The sequence below is a fragment of the Biomphalaria glabrata genome, chromosome 4 (assembly GCF_947242115.1).
Source record: "Biomphalaria glabrata chromosome 4, xgBioGlab47.1, whole genome shotgun sequence".
NCBI lineage: Eukaryota > Metazoa > Mollusca > Gastropoda > Planorbidae > Biomphalaria > Biomphalaria glabrata.
Window position 1 is genome coordinate 48,637,299 of NC_074714.1, and position 16,024 is coordinate 48,653,322.

The 16,024-nt window shown below is 40.1% G+C and overlaps 1 protein-coding gene across 1 annotated transcript; it reads left to right on the forward strand.

The window, feature by feature from the left end:
- Window positions 1-5,104: 5,104 nt before the first annotated feature.
- LOC129925972 (acetylcholine receptor subunit beta-type unc-29-like) lies at window positions 5,105-15,347 on the forward strand. Its single transcript, XM_056027580.1, has 4 exons — window positions 5,105-5,329; window positions 5,931-6,547; window positions 7,909-8,038; window positions 14,755-15,347. The coding sequence occupies exons 1-4, from the start codon at window positions 5,105-5,107 to the stop codon at window positions 14,995-14,997; spliced, it is 1,215 nt and encodes a 404-aa protein (XP_055883555.1). The 3' UTR covers window positions 14,998-15,347.
- The last annotated feature ends 677 nt before the right edge of the window (window positions 15,348-16,024 follow it).

A 16,024-nucleotide genomic window follows, 5' to 3' on the forward strand; every position in this document is an offset into this window, starting at 1 on the left:
GTTTGTCAAAGTTCATCTAGCAATATCTCAGTTTGTCAAAGTTCATCTAGCAATATTTCAGTTTGTCACAGCTTCATCTAACAATATCTCAGTTTGTCACAGCTTCATCTAGCAATATCTCAGTTTGTCACAGCTTCATCTAGCAATATCTCAGTTTGTCAAAGTTCATCTAGCAATATCTCAGTTTGTCAAAGTTCATCTAGCAATATTTCAGTTTGTCAAAGTTCATCTAGCAATATCTCAGTCTGTCACAGCTTCATCTAGCAATATCTCAGTTTGTCACAGCTTCATCTAGCAATATCTCAGTTTGTCAAAGTTCATCTAGCAATATCTCAGTTTGTCACAGCTTCATCTAGCAATATCTCAGTCTGTCAAAGTTCATCTAGCAATATCTCAGTTTGTCAAAGTTCATCTAGCAATATCTCAGTTTGTCACAGCTTCATCTAGCAATATCTCAGTCTGTCAAAGTTCATCTAGCAATATCTCAGTTTGTCAAAGTTCATCTAGCAATATCTCAGTTTGTCACAGCTTCATCTAGCAATATCTCAGTTTGTCAAAGTTCATCTAGCAATATCTCAGTTTGTCACAGCTTCATCTAGCAATATCTCAGTTTGTCAAAGTTCATCTAGCAATATCTCAGTTTGTCACAGCTTCATCTAGCAATATCTCAGTCTGTCAAAGTTCATCTAGCAATATCTCAGTTTGTCAAAGTTCATCTAGCAATATCTCAGTTTGTCACAGCTTCATCTAGCAATATCTCAGTCTGTCAAAGTTCATCTAGCAATATCTCAGTTTGTCAAAGTTCATCTAGCAATATTTCAGTTTGTCACAGCTTCATCTAGCAATATCTCAGTTTGTCACAGCTTCATCTAGCAATATCTCAGTTTGTCACAGCTTCATCTAGCAATATCTCAGTTTGTCAAAGTTCATCTAGCAATATCTCAGTTTGTCAAAGTTCATCTAGCAATATTTCAGTTTGTCAAAGTTCATCTAGCAATATCTCAGTCTGTCACAGCTTCATCTAGCAATATCTCAGTTTGTCAAAGTTCATCTAGCAATATCTCAGTTTGTCACAGCTTCATCTAGCAATATCTCAGTTTGTCAAAGTTCATCTAGCAATATCTCAGTTTGTCACAGCTTCATCTAGCAATATCTCAGTCTGTCACAGCTTCATCTAGCAATATCTCAGTCTGTCAAAGTTCATCTAGCAATATCTCAGTTTGTCAAAGTTCATCTAGCAATATCTCAGTTTGTCACAGCTTCATCTAGCAATATCTCAGTTTGTCACAGCTTCATCTTGCAATATCTCAGTTTGTCACAGCTTCATCTAGCAATATCTCAGTCTGTCACAGCTTCATCTAGCAATATCTCAGTCTGTCAAAGTTCATCTAGCAATATCTCAGTTTGTCACAGCTTCATCTAGCAATATCTCAGTCTGTCACAGCTTCATCTAGCAATATCTCAGTTTGTCACAGCTTCATCTAGCAAAATCTCAGTCTGTCACAGCTTCATCTAGCAATATTTCAGTTTGTCACAGCTTCATCTAGCAATATTTCAGTTTGTCAAAGTTCATCTAGCAATATCTCAATTTGTCACAGCTTCATCTAGCAATATCTCAGTTTGTCACAGCTTCATCTAGCAATATCTCAGTTTGTCAAAGTTCATCTAGCAATATCTCAGTTTGTCAAAGTTCATCTAGCAATATCTCAGTTTGTCACAGCTTCATCTAGCAATATCTCAGTTTGTCAAAGTTCATCTAGCAATATCTCAGTTTGTCAAAGTTCATCTAGCAATATCTCAGTTTGTCAAAGTTCATCTAGCAATATCTCAGTTTGTCAAAGTTCATCTAGCAATATCTCAGTTTGTCAAAGTTCATCTAGCAATATCTCAGTTTGTCACAGCTTCATCTATCAATATCTCAGTTTGTCAAAGTTCATCTAGCAATATCTCAGTTTGTCAAAGTTCATCTAGCAATATCTCAGTTTGTCAAAGTTCATCTAGCAATATCTCAGTTTGTCAAAGTTCATCTAGCAATATCTCAGTTTGTCAAAGTTCATCTAGCAATATCTCAGTCTGTCACAGCTTCATCTAGCAATATCTCAGTTTGTCAAAGTTCATCTAGCAATATCTCAGTTTGTCAAAGTTCATCTAGCAATATTTCAGTTTGTCACAGCTTCATCTAGCAATATCTCAGTTTGTCACAGCTTCATCTAGCAATATCTCAGTTTGTCAAAGTTCATCTAGCAATATCTCAGTCTGTCACAGCTTCATCTAGCAATATCTCAGTCTGTCAAAGTTCATCTAGCAATATCTCAGTTTGTCAAAGTTCATCTAGCAATATTTCAGTTTGTCACAGCTTCATCTAGCAATATCTCAGTTTGTCAAAGTTCATCTAGCAATATCTCAGTTTGTCAAAGTTCATCTAGCAATATCTCAGTTTGTCACAGCTTCATCTAGCAATATCTCAGTTTGTCAAAGTTCATCTAGCAATATCTCAGTTTGTCAAAGTTCATCTAGCAATATCTCAGTTTGTCAAAGTTCATCTAGCAATATCTCAGTTTGTCAAAGTTCATCTAGCAATATCTCAGTTTGTCACAGCTTCATCTAGCAATATCTCAGTTTGTCACAGCTTCATCTAGCAATATTTCAGTTTGTTAAAGTTTATCTAGCAATATCTCAGTTTGTCACAGCTTCATCTAGCAATATTTCAGTTTGTCACAGCTTCATCTAGCAATATATCAGTTTGTTACAGCTTCATCTAGCAATATCTCAGTTTGTTACAGCTTCATCTAGCAATATCTCAGTTTGTTACAGCTTCATCTAGCAATATTTCAGTTTGTTACAGCTTCATCTAGCAATATCTCAGTTTGTTACAGCTTCATCTAGCAATATCTCAGTTTGTTACAGCTTCATCTAGCAATATTTCAGTTTGTCACAGCTTCATCTAGCAATATCTCAGTTTGTTACAGCTTCATCTAGCAATATCTCAGTTTGTTACAGCTTCATCTAGCAATATCTCAGTTTGTTACAGCTTCATCTAGCAATATCTCAGTTTGTTACAGCTTCATCTAGCAATATCTCAGTTTGTTACAGCTTCATCTAGCAATATTTCAGTTTGTTAAAGTTCATCTAGCAATATCTCAGTCTGTCAAAGTGCTGCAAGAAAGGAAAACGGGGAAGACAGAAATTGAGTTGAGTTATTATAGTCAATATTTTTTGGTCCCTGAAAGGTGTGCGCCATTAGCTTTGGGTTGTCTGTCTGTCAGTTTGTCCGTCCCATTGTATAAAATAATTTTTTAAAATAATTTTTAATGGATACATCTTGGTTAATATTTTACATATCAAGCTTATAAAGTCACCATTATTTCTTAAGCTGGCCAGAAAAAGGAAAAAAAATGAAAAGGGAGCTAAAAAGAGGAACATTGGACAAGTAAGTTGATACGTTTGATGGTAGGAATGTTAAGAAGAGACCCCAAGTAGTTTAGAATTCAGCTCCCTATTTATTTATTTCTACGTAACCTTGACATGCCTGAACAAAAGACCGGCCCTGTCCCCATCTGAACAACCAAAGCTATCCCTAGATACCCAATGCCCTTGCAGTGACAGCCACCCTTCCTTCTTGTCACCCTCTCCACTGTCCAGTCCACTTAATAATTAAACAAATCAGAGATAACGACAGCACAGGCTTATTACCGTTAATTGTAGAGACACATTTACGAAGGCTTGTAAATTTAGCACTGTATGCTCAATGACGCATTCTGTTGGACATTAAACAAAAAAGAGGCTGAGCTTGTTTAATGGCATTACTATCCCCCCCCCCCCATTCTCAAAATCAATATCTAATGTTCTCAAACTGTTTGTCCTATCTAGAAGAGATTTGAGCGAGTCTGATTATAACAATTCGATTTGTTTTTAAAAGCCAGTTGGAATCGGTTTGATTAATCTTTACTATGGAATACTTTTTATTGATGATGGCAAAAACGTATTTTAGAATTTTTAAAAAGGCAGAGGCATAATGCGCTAAAGAAGTTTCCAAGGTTCCCTCAGGAATGAAGTTCATTGTACTTCTACACCTAAGCTATTGGAATACGACAGAAGGAAGATATAAGTCAAGACCACTCACCACTACTAAGAGCACAGTCTTATATGAAAGCATTTCATTCTTATTGTATTTGCACATTGAGATATTTGATAATTTCTAAAATAAAAATTAATTTTCTAGGATTTTTTTTTTGGTTGAGATTTATATGACTAGATAGTTAAAAATTCAAAATATGCCTTGACTCTTTTTATTACACAATTGTAATTCTTGTGAAGTCATTACTATGTTTATGATTATTTTATTTCTTTGTAAACTTTGAACTAATGTAGGCCTATATTCAAGACGAACTAGAAGTTCATTGGTCTGGGAAAGATTGCACGTTGATTTAAAATATGGGGCCATCACAACTTTGAAGATCTTCTACTGGGAACTAGCGCTCCTCCTGACTGGCCTCTACACACTGTGCCTGAGTTTAAAACCAGTTGATGACCTCTGAAACGGCATGAGAAGCAGTCTTTAACAATATTAGGGAAAATTTAATTCCAAATTTACCTAAAGCAGTAAATATTTTTTTTATTGTATGAGTGTCAGACTTAAATAATGAAAACCATTGACTGAACATAACTTAATTCATTGGTTAACATGCATGACTAGATGCATGTCGCTTAGGACGCAATCATTTTCTTTTTTGAAGTAACGTCTGTTTTTTATAAGATAATTATTCTCTCTTTTGAAGGAATGTGTAAGATATCTCAATTAGGACAATTTTGTAAATGCAAATTAAACTATTTTATCTTGACTCTACATTGCTTCAAACCAATCACAGTGATCCATAAATTGTATTGTTGATAGTATTGCAGAATGCTTACAGTGATTTCTAGTATAGAAGAGGTCCTGTAGAATTGCTTTCAGTTTACCCTAGCTGGCGTGTAACCTTGGCAACCATATCGAATTGGTGACGCTATTTAATCAAGTATTTCAGTTCAATTTAAAAGCAATGAATTGTATTTGTTAACATTGAATGACAAAGTTTTATAATCATTCAAATAAAATCTCATAAATATGAATGTATATAGCTTCTCAGTTATTGTATTATTCTTGATTTATCCGATTAGAAGCCAACAGGAACTAGATCTCAATGACTACTCACGACTTAGGAGAGATATACTCAAAAGAAGCGCTGTGGTTGATAAAGTGCCACCAGATGTGTCCAACTCTAAGAATGTGTCCAGTTTTGTTATCTCTGTCTTGATTTTGGATGTTCTTAATATTGACGAGGTTGAGCAGGTAAGATTTATATTCATAGGACAGGTAAGTATGACACTGAACTAGCCTCAACTAGGTACATTAATTGGACAAGCATTACTAAAACCCATCATTCTGTCAATTTTGTGTATAAATCTAATCAAAATGTTTCGATAAAAAAACATTACACTCTAGCTGGTGAACTTTCATAAATGGAGTCTACAGTATCACAGATGTACAGAATAAGGAAACATGTATATATTTATATACAGAGAAAGAGAGTAGACACATTTTATTATGCGTAATATTTCCACGATGAAAACGTAATACGGTCGAATATTGCATTATACAGTGCTTACAAGGAGTTAGGAAAAGGTGCTAATTATCTTAGCTATAGACTTTATAATTACCCCCTTTTACAACTGGTCCAGACAAGTGATTATAGCCCCTGTAGAAAACTAAAAGCTAAACAGAAACAATTTAAAATATTTCTAATCGCACAGTATTATTTTGTTGAGTAGAACTACAACTAGATCATACATTTCATCCAATGTAATTGTTACAATTAGACTTTTTTTATAAAGTGTATCTGTATATACTTTTGATGTTCAATAATTGCAGATACATATTTATTTATCACCAGATCATGAATTGTATCCTAGTGTTAGAAATATATTGGAAAGACTCAACCTTACAGTGGAACCCTATAGATTTTAACGGTTTGAACTCTACTAATATTGACTCATCGTCAATCTGGCTGCCTAGGCTTGTGGTTTCTCTTGGTTCCAAAGACTCTCTTTACGTGAATCTGGCAGAAGTTTTAACTTTGCATTATGACGGAAACTTGACATCCTCTAGCCATTATTATCTGTCCTTCAGGTGCCATGTTGACTTCACCAAGTATCCTTTCGATCTTCAGATTTGTGGATTTGGGCTCTATCCTATGAACTGGCGACCCACACAAATGAGAATAAAAGATGAGTTCTTAGAAAATGATGGAATCTTTGACCTTACAGGTAATTGGCAGTTGGTCAACCACTCTTCAAGTGTGTACAAAAATGTAAAATATGGAGATTTTCCACGAGTGGATCTTACGGTCAAGAGGAGGTCAGTGTATTACGTCATTGTCCTGATTTTCCCGATGGTTCTCACCTCTCTTTTGGTGCCGCTTGTGTTTCTGATACCTGCTGAGACAGGAGAAAAGATGTCCTACTTGGTAGCCATTTTGACTTCGACTGCAATCTTTATTACGTTGATCAGGTAAGCTTACATTATACCACAAATTTAAAATGTTGTCTGTTATATTAATAGTGTTGGTTTAAAGGTAATTGCTAGTGAACCGTATGAATCGTCAAGAGATACGAAAAGAAAAGAATGTTGAAATTAGCTTCTCTCTTCAGATTACATTAGGAGGCGCAGTGGCTGAGCGGTAAAGCGTTTGGCTTCCGGACCCGGGGCACCGGGTTCTAATCCTGGTGATGACTGTGATTTTTAATTTCGGGATCCTTGGGCGCCTCCCAACCAGCTCTAATGGATACCTGACATTAGTCGTGGAAAATAAAGGCGGTTGGTCGTTGTGCTGGCCTAATGACACCCTTGTAAACCGTAGGTCACAGAAACAGATGACCATTACATCATCTGCCCTATAGACCACGTCTGAAAGGGGAACTTTACTGTTTTTTTTTTCAAGGATATTCAGTTTTAATTTCTTATATGGAACTTTTTTATCTTAGGAAAAGTTAGCTTTCTATAAGTGATAAGCAATGTGGTGCCTTTTCTTTCTTGTTGAGTCTCTTTCGTTAGGTGAAAAGGAAATCAATTAGAAATATATATATATATTACATTACAAAATGAATGCTAGAAAAAATCGAGATAAATGTAGCGATAAAAAAATGTGAGTTAGTGAGTTTTTCCATGAGAATATCAAAACAGTATGGGGAATATGAATGTATGCCAAAGGCAATCTTTTTTGTTGAGAGAAAAGATGGTCGACGTAACAGAGGTGCCCCACAGAAACGCCTCATAGACCAGCTTAGGCGCCAACTTGCCTTAGCTGACATAGAAGAGAGCACCTGGTTGCATGTGGCTTCAGAATGAGACATCTGGAGGTCACTTACTAAGGCTGCGGAATACACATAAGAGACTTAAGAAAATCCGCTGCCGAGGACAGACGTCGACGGCGAATAGAAAGTCCTAATCGAACACCTGTGGCAATGGTTATGCTTGCCCCGGATGTGACAAAATATGAAGACACAGCTGGGGCTGCGTAGCCACGGGAAATACTGCATTCCTGATCAATATTCGGACTCGAAGACAAGCCTTATTATTATTATTATCAAAACAGTTTCATGACCCACTTCAGACTTTACTGTTCTGCTGGCCTCATTCTTTTAAATGACGCTCTGAAAACCAATAATTAAAGAAATCAACATTAACCCTGGCTGCTCTCTTAGAATTATACATGGCTTTTTCCCCTTGAATCATAATCTATTATTAACTCTTACTCATTTTCAAGCAAAATAAAGTGTGGTATTGATGTTGTCAAATAGAGATGAATGTAATTTAAACTTTAAAATATGCTTGAATTGTTTCTTAAATTAATTATTTTGTATCTGAAACAGTGAAGTGATGCCTAGAGGCTTAACAACAATCCCTTACCTGGCCATATTATTATTTGAAGTTTTGGTGGAAGGTTTATGTGCCATATTGGCTTCACTTTTGGTACTTCATAGATACGTCCAGGAACAAAAGGTAACTTTTAAATGTCTCCTTGCTTTTAAACGTCCAATCATCACATTTTTTCATGACTCAATATTTTTTTTAAAACGTATTGTTATAAACCTGGTGGTGGCACAGATGGGGGTGGTGTGTGTGTGTGTAGTCAACCAACGCCAATCGCCCCAGGCCAGCGCTAGATGAGCGGTCGAGCGTGACGAGTTACGATGGTCAGCCGAGACGAGTTTCAACATGAAGATTCGGGAAGGATCGGCGTCGTGAACACAGCTCAGGAGCGTCACGAGAATTGTAGTCATCTGACCACCCAGAATGGTCGAGCGACGTTCTGTCCGATTCGAGAAGGCCAGTAGGGACCCTATATAAAGAGCGAAGGTATCAGAGACGAGTGAGTCACAACTTCCCGATCTACAGTTCGTACAACGGCTCAGTACAAGTCCGAGACGAGACAGAGAGACCAGTGCAAGAGTTGATACGGCGGAGAGATATTTGTACAGTCTTGTGTTACGTGCTGCCAATTGTACAGTGTTGGCTGTTATTTATTGACATTAAACTATTACGTTACTTTGAAGCCCAGAGTTGTCAAGTTCTTTAAGTTGGTGGTGTCGTTTGGTACCATTTGCAGCGAGCCAGGATAGGGAGATTCATAACAACTGGTGTCAGAAGTGGGATCTGCAATGGCCACTACGAAAACGCTAGACCAACTCCTTGTGAAGGAACTGAGGCAAGAGCTCCGTAATCGAGATCTGAAGACGAGCGGAAACAAAGAAACCTTACAAGCACGCCTTCGGGAAGAACTGGTGAAGGAAAAAGAAGATCCGGACACATATCTTTTTGAAGTCGAACCGGACTTGCTGGAACAGATCACCAGTAGCATGCAGCAACAGATGGCAGCTATGCGAGAACAGATGAACTCGGGGCAAGAAAACACCAATTGCAAAATAGACGCCATGGACTCGGGAATCAAAACGGAGTTATTGGCAATGAACCAACGCATACATGCTGTGGAGGAGAGAATCACCAACATTGACGAGCAGATGAATCAGAGGGTCGACGCAGTGGAGAAGGCCATCGACGAAATGAAGCTACAAGCCCAACGCAAGCACACCAATGTACCAGAAGCAGATATGACACCATTTGTAACTGAAGTCTCCGCGAAAATGAAGCCCCCCGTATTTGATGGTTCCGTGTCCTGGTCAGTATACAAGAAGCAATTTGACGCAGCAGCCAAAGTTAACAACTGGAACAGTGAGGAGGAGAAAGCAACAGCCCTTGTGTTATCCCTAAGAGGAAAAGCCTCCGAATTGCTACAGTCTCTACCGAACCAGCAAGACTTCGCCGCCCTTGTCCAGGCTATGGAACTCCGATACGGGGATGAACATCTGCAAGAAGTATATCGCGTGCAACTAAAGACCAGACAACAGCGCCTCGATGAAACACTACAGGAGCTAGAGACAGACATCGAACGTCTCGCACATTTGGCCTACCCAACAGCCGCACAAGATTTTCTGGAAGTCATTATTACAGACGCCTTCATTGATGCGCTTCGAGACCCCGAGTTGAAGAAAGCCACCAGAGTTAGTGGTAGACGTAAGGCCAGTGAAGCCCTCGTATACGCTCTCTCATATGAAGCCGCCAAAGACGCATCAGGGAGCACTCATCAAGGCCGAAAGTTGGAAGTCAAAGAGGAAGAATTTGCACAACTTGTGAGAAGGGTGACAGAGGCACTAGATGAACAACGAACAAACCAGATACCAGAAAATCAACCTAGGGCTCCTGTACGATGCTGGAATTGTGGTGAACTCGGTCATATACAAAGAAGCTGCACTAGAAGATTCCCACAAACTGGAACCCATTACAGATCAGAAAGGTATGCACGACCAAGTTCCCGGGGCTACCAGGGAAACTAGCACGCGCCGGCTTCAAGGGGCGGAACCCGGCGACACAGACAATGAGAGCCCCTGCAACCATCATCCCGGTCGCCGTGCTAGGGCAGAGTAAGAGTCTGAAAATCAATGGAAAAATTGGATGTCAAAATTATCACTTCCTCCTAGATACTGGTGCTTCACGATCAGTCATACGGACGGATAAAGTAGACAGTAGCAAGAAAACGCCAGTTAGGGCCTACTCGTTGAAAACAGCTAGTGGAGAACTGATGCCCATAAAAGGCCTGATCGACATAACAGTCCAGATCGGAAATCAGTCATTCAAACACGAATTCCTGATTGCTGACGTCACAGATGACTGCATAATAGGGCTCGACTTCATGCTGAAATATGGCTTTTCCTTAAATATCGGCGGAGGCACTTTACAATGTGGGGACCTCGAAGTACCCTTGCTTGGCGACGAGAATGAAGAAGATGGCCGTGTCAGAAGGATTAAGTTGGTAGAAAATACAACCTTGCCTGCTAAGTCAGAAATGATCATTTGGGGGAAAATTGAGGACAGCTATCCCACGACAGGAACAGCGCTGGTAGAAAGCTTGGACACCAACCCCAACGGGATAGCAGTAGGAAAGACACTAGTCAGGATTGGGAAAGACCTAATGGTGCCCGTAAGAATTATGAACCTCGGTACAGTAGAGAAACATTTGCGGGAAGGTAGCACCATTGCTGGCTGCCATGCTCTTGAGATGATAAGAAACTGTAGCAGTGAAAACCCCGACGAAAGACTCGAGTCCAGTGAACCGCACGTTACTAAGCTTCTGACAGAAGTCAAAACGATCTTGTCAAAGGAACAGTTCACCAAGGCAGAACAATTCCTCAGAGAGTTTTCTGACATATTGCCATCTGATGAAATGGACTTTGGGCGAACAAATCTAATCCAGCATCGAATAGACACAGGAAACACTAGGCCTATACGACAGCAACCACGTCGCCTGCCGCTAGCAAAACACCAAGAAGCTATGGACATCATAGAACGAATGAGGCAGCAAGGGGTTGTTGAACCATCCAACAGTCCATGGTGTTCACCCATCGTCTTGGTAAAGAAGAAAGATGGATCCACGAGATTTTGTGTCGACTATAGATTATTAAACGACGCCACACACAAGGACAGCTACCCGCTTCCTAGGATCGACGACACATTGGACACACTTGCTGGGTCACAGATCTTTTCCACCCTTGACCTGAAGAGCGGTTACTGGCAGGTGGGACTACACCCCGAGGACAGAGATAAAACAGCCTTCTCTGCTGGTAATGGTCTCTGGCAATTTACCGTTATGCCTTTTGGACTCTGCAACGCCCCAGCAACCTTTGAAAGACTAATGGAGCATGTGCTAAGAGGACTTAACTGGACCACGTGTCTTGTGTACTTAGATGACATTATCGTCATAGGCAGAACCTTCGAGGAACATATCGCAAACCTGAAGGAAGTATTCGAACGAATCAGAAACGCTGGAATGAAATTGAATCCAAAGAAGTGCTTCTTGTTCAGAAGGAGCGTCAAGTACCTTGGGCACATCGTGTCGAAGGAAGGAGTCAGCACAGACCCGGATAAAGTTGAAGCTGTAAATGGATGGCCGATCCCCGCTAATATCCAGGAGTTAAGAAGCTTTCTTGGACTCTGCACGTACTACAGACGTTTCGTACCAAACTTCTCCAGCCTCTGTAGCGCGCTTCATCAATTGACAGAACCGAAGCGGCCGTTTATTTGGACAACGGAATGTCAGGAGGCATTTGAGCGACTTAAAAAGGCTCTTGTTTCATCACCCATTCTGGCCTACCCGATACCAGGCGAGACGTTCATACTTGACACCGATGCGAGCAATACTGGAATAGGTGCTGTCTTATCCCAAAAGGTAGATGGAACTGAGAGGGTCATAGCTTACTTTAGTCGGAGCTCGTCCAAAGCTGAAAGAAACTACTGTGTCACAAGGCGTGAGCTACTGGCAGTTGTGGATGCCATACAACATTTCCACAAATACTTATATGGGCAAAAATTTATCCTTAGGACAGATCACGCTGCTCTTCAATGGCTGTTGTCATTTAAAAATCCTGAAGGTCAAGTCGCCAGGTGGATTGAACGTTTGCAAACCTATGACTTCGAGACACAGCACCGAAAAGGACAAACTCACCAGAATGCTGACGCGCTGTCTCGACGACCTTGCAGAATGGAATGTAAACACTGCAGCAAGGTTGAAGAGAAGGGATTTATCATTGATTGCCAACGTCTTGGGGTACAAGCTTCCGAGTCATGGTCCGACGAAAGAATTCGAGAAGACCAGTTAAAAGATGAAGATCTGGCTCCCATTCTGCTTATGAAGGAAGACGGGCAAAGACCGGAATGGCATCACCTTTCTGATACGGGAACTGCAACCAAGGCATATTGGGCGCAATGGGATTCACTGACAATCGACAATGGAGTTCTCAAGAGAGTCTGGGAAACGGCAGATGGAACATGCAATCGCTTACAGATGTTGCTGCCCAAAGTGAGAGTTGCTGAGGTGCTGCAAGAAATCCATAATAATTCCAGTGGGTCACATTTAGGCGTCAACAAGACCTTTGAAAAAGTACGCCAGCGGTTTTACTGGTTCGGCTACCGAGATGATGTTGAAGAATGGTGCCAAAGGTGCGACACATGTGCAGCAGCAAAAGGCCCACACAGGAGAACGAGGGGACGTATGCAGCAATACCACGTCGGAAATCCCTTTGAAAGAATAGCGATCGATGTAGCCGGACCATTTCCTGAGTCCCAGAAAGGAAACAAGTACATTCTAGTAGTGATAGATTATTTTACTAAGTGGCCCGAAGCATATGCAATACAAAACCAAGAAGCCACCACCATAGCGGAAACACTCGTGGAGAATTGGATTAGCCGTTTTGGTGCTCCTAGGGAATTACACTCCGACCAAGGCCGAAACTTCGAATCCAAGATATTCCAAGAGATGTGCCAGGTACTCGGCATCGAAAAGACACGCACAACTCCTCTTCACCCCCAGTCAGACGGAATGGTAGAACGATTTAACCGAACACTGGAACAACACCTGTCGAAAGTCGTCGATGAACATCAACATGACTGGGACACCTATATCCCAATGTTCCTTATGGCATATAGAGGATCGATTCACAGCACCACCGGTTACACTCCAGCAAAGATGTTGTTCGGCCGAGAGCTGCAACTACCATGTGACTTGTTATTCGGGATTCCGGGAAATGTGCCAGCCTCTTCGACAGACTATGTCGCAAATCTCCGAAAACGGATGGAGAAAACTCACGCTCTAGCCCGCAGAAACATCAAGATCAACAGTGACCAGGTGAAGACAAGGTACGACAAACGGGCCAATGCCGCTGGGTTTCATGAGAACGATCTAGTTTGGTTGTACAACCCACAAAGACGAAAAGGCAAGTCCCCAAAACTTCAAACAGACTGGGAAGGACCCTACCGCGTGGTAACAAGAATCAACGATGTCGTGTATCGAATACAAAAGAGCCCAAGGTCCAAACTGAAGGTCGTCCACATCGACAGACTCAACAAGTACCATGGTGAAGCCGGATCTGCCCGGGACGGACAGATCTAAGGAGGGGGCAGTGTTATAAACCTGGTGGTGGCACAGATGGGGGTGGTGTGTGTGTGTGTAGTCAACCAACGCCAATCGCCCCAGGCCAGCGCTAGATGAGCGGTCGAGCGTGACGAGTTACGATGGTCAGCCGAGACGAGTTTCAACATGAAGATTCGGGAAGGATCGGCGTCGTGAACACAGCTCAGGAGCGTCACGAGAATTGTAGTCATCTGACCACCCAGAATGGTCGAGCGACGTTCTGTCCGATTCGAGAAGGCCAGTAGGGACCCTATATAAAGAGCGAAGGTATCAGAGACGAGTGAGTCACAACTTCCCGATCTACAGTTCGTACAACGGCTCAGTACAAGTCCGAGACGAGACAGAGAGACCAGTGCAAGAGTTGATACGGCGGAGAGATATTTGTACAGTCTTGTGTTACGTGCTGCCAATTGTACAGTGTTGGCTGTTATTTATTGACATTAAACTATTACGTTACTTTGAAGCCCAGAGTTGTCAAGTTCTTTAAGTTGGTGGTGTCGTTTGGTACCATTTGCAGCGAGCCAGGATAGGGAGATTCATAACAGTATATAAACTTACTCCACCTGTCTGGGTGGCATCTTGTACACGTTATTTCTCTGACTTCAATTCTCGGATCGAGTTCAAACTTTGCACAATTATTCATTGTCGATGACAACAAATGAATCAATGAAATAAATAACCAATTAGTTTATCAATAAGTCATTATTAATGCATATTGCTTTATATAGAAAATATACTAAGTAAATAATTGATAAGCCTTGTGTGTGTGAGAATTAGATCGTTCTCTATTGTTTTTTTACTAACAATAGATTATAAAATTTTCTTTTTTTTTATAAGTACTGAACAAGTCCATTGGCTAGATGCTTCGGCCTTCCATCAAGGATCCTCGAGACCTAACGTTCTTTTTATTTTAATTGCTTTTGAAAAGGAAGCACGAAGACCATATCCAAGAAAATAAGTGATGCAATTGTATTCAATATAAGATTTGTTTTTAAAAGTGGACTTTTTTTTTCATAGGTTAAATGTTTCTTTTTTTTTTTCATGCCATTCTATCATTTTAGACGGTTTTGAGTTGGACTCATTTTTATAATGAAAACAATGTATTCTAAATTTACAACATTGACGCAAGTAGAATCTAGATATTGTAAGATACGATGTTAGAATAGGTCTGAATATCTTATATACATCTCCACAGGTCAAAAAGTCACCAGCAACAACTGACAGCGTCCAAGATGAGACTAAATCTGGACAAGTGAGCCGAGCAGTAGAAGGAGACTCCGACTCACTTGCATCCGTTAGATCCTCAGAAAAGGAAACTAGATCTAGAGTAACATCTCGAGTACTGGATAAAATCTTTTTGGCATGTTTCGGTTTCGGTCACGTGATATTTCTACTGGGCCTGTTTTGCCTGAGCGACTGGTTACAGAACATAAAGTAATTAATTAGAAGACCATTTATACGTGGACAAGATGTGTCCCCATTGGTAGCTGCAGAGATACAGGAGTCGCATTGTCTTAGCGGGATCACTCTTTACATAAGGCCTCAACACTGACCTGCAACGTCACGACCGGTGGGCAGCTTAGAACCAACAGCTCGTTGCCACGTCGTACAAGCCTGTGTCGCCATTGGTCTCCACTGCCCATTGGCTGCGACGTTGCAGGTCAGTGTGACGATTGGTCTCGGTCTTAAAATGGTCCCGAGTTCGAATCATGAAGAAGACTTTTGGCTTGTTTTAATATTGTAAATGTCTAAAGAGATTTCTAGAACAAGTGGAGATAATTAAGTTTTATGAGAATGTCATATATAAAATATAGAAATATCTGGGGGACTGGGGCTGTACGTCATGGATCAAATGAGATTCTTAAACACTTTACACTGCCAATGTATCAATAGACGTTTTCTTTTCTTGTCTCTCTCTCTCTCTCTCTCTCTCTCTCTCTCTCTATATATATATATATATATATATATATATATATATATATATATATATATATATATATATATATCTTATATATTACAAACAGTACTTTAAAAAAAATATATAATTACGTCCTTCTCATTTCATGTGTCAATCTACGTCACTGGTACATATATTTAAATGACTGGTCCAAACTAATTGATACAATTAGACTTCATATAAGCTTTATTTTTTTAAGTACTTTTTTAAAAATCTTTTCTTGTTTATTTTGCTGTAACTATTAATCACATTGAAAAAAAAAAAAGGAATTTAATCGTATTCCTTACCCCCCCCCTTTCCCCTCAACTCCTTTTACCATCACTAAAGAGATACATAAGACACGATAGCAAAGACAAGCAGACACAATTACTCTTTTATTCCCCTGGCAATCCAACCATTAAATGGAAATTGCCCAATATAAACTTTTCACATGTAAATTTCACGTGAGGCTGGTGTGAATGTATATTTTTTTTGTTTTCTATAGTTATAATGTTGTTTTTTTTTAGTA

What these genes read in the sequence shown, in the direction of transcription:
- LOC129925972 (XM_056027580.1), top strand. Translation starts at nt 5,105, where the DNA reads ATGAATGTATATAGCTTCTCAGTTATTGTATTATTCTTGATTTATCCG. An exon ending in ATATTGACGAGGTTGAGCAG is followed by an intron (nt 5,330 to 5,930) that starts GTAAGATTTATA and finishes ATTTATCACCAG; the next exon opens with ATCATGAATTGTATCCTAGT. An exon ending in GATACGTCCAGGAACAAAAG is followed by an intron (nt 8,039 to 14,754) that starts GTAACTTTTAAA and finishes ACATCTCCACAG; the next exon opens with GTCAAAAAGTCACCAGCAAC.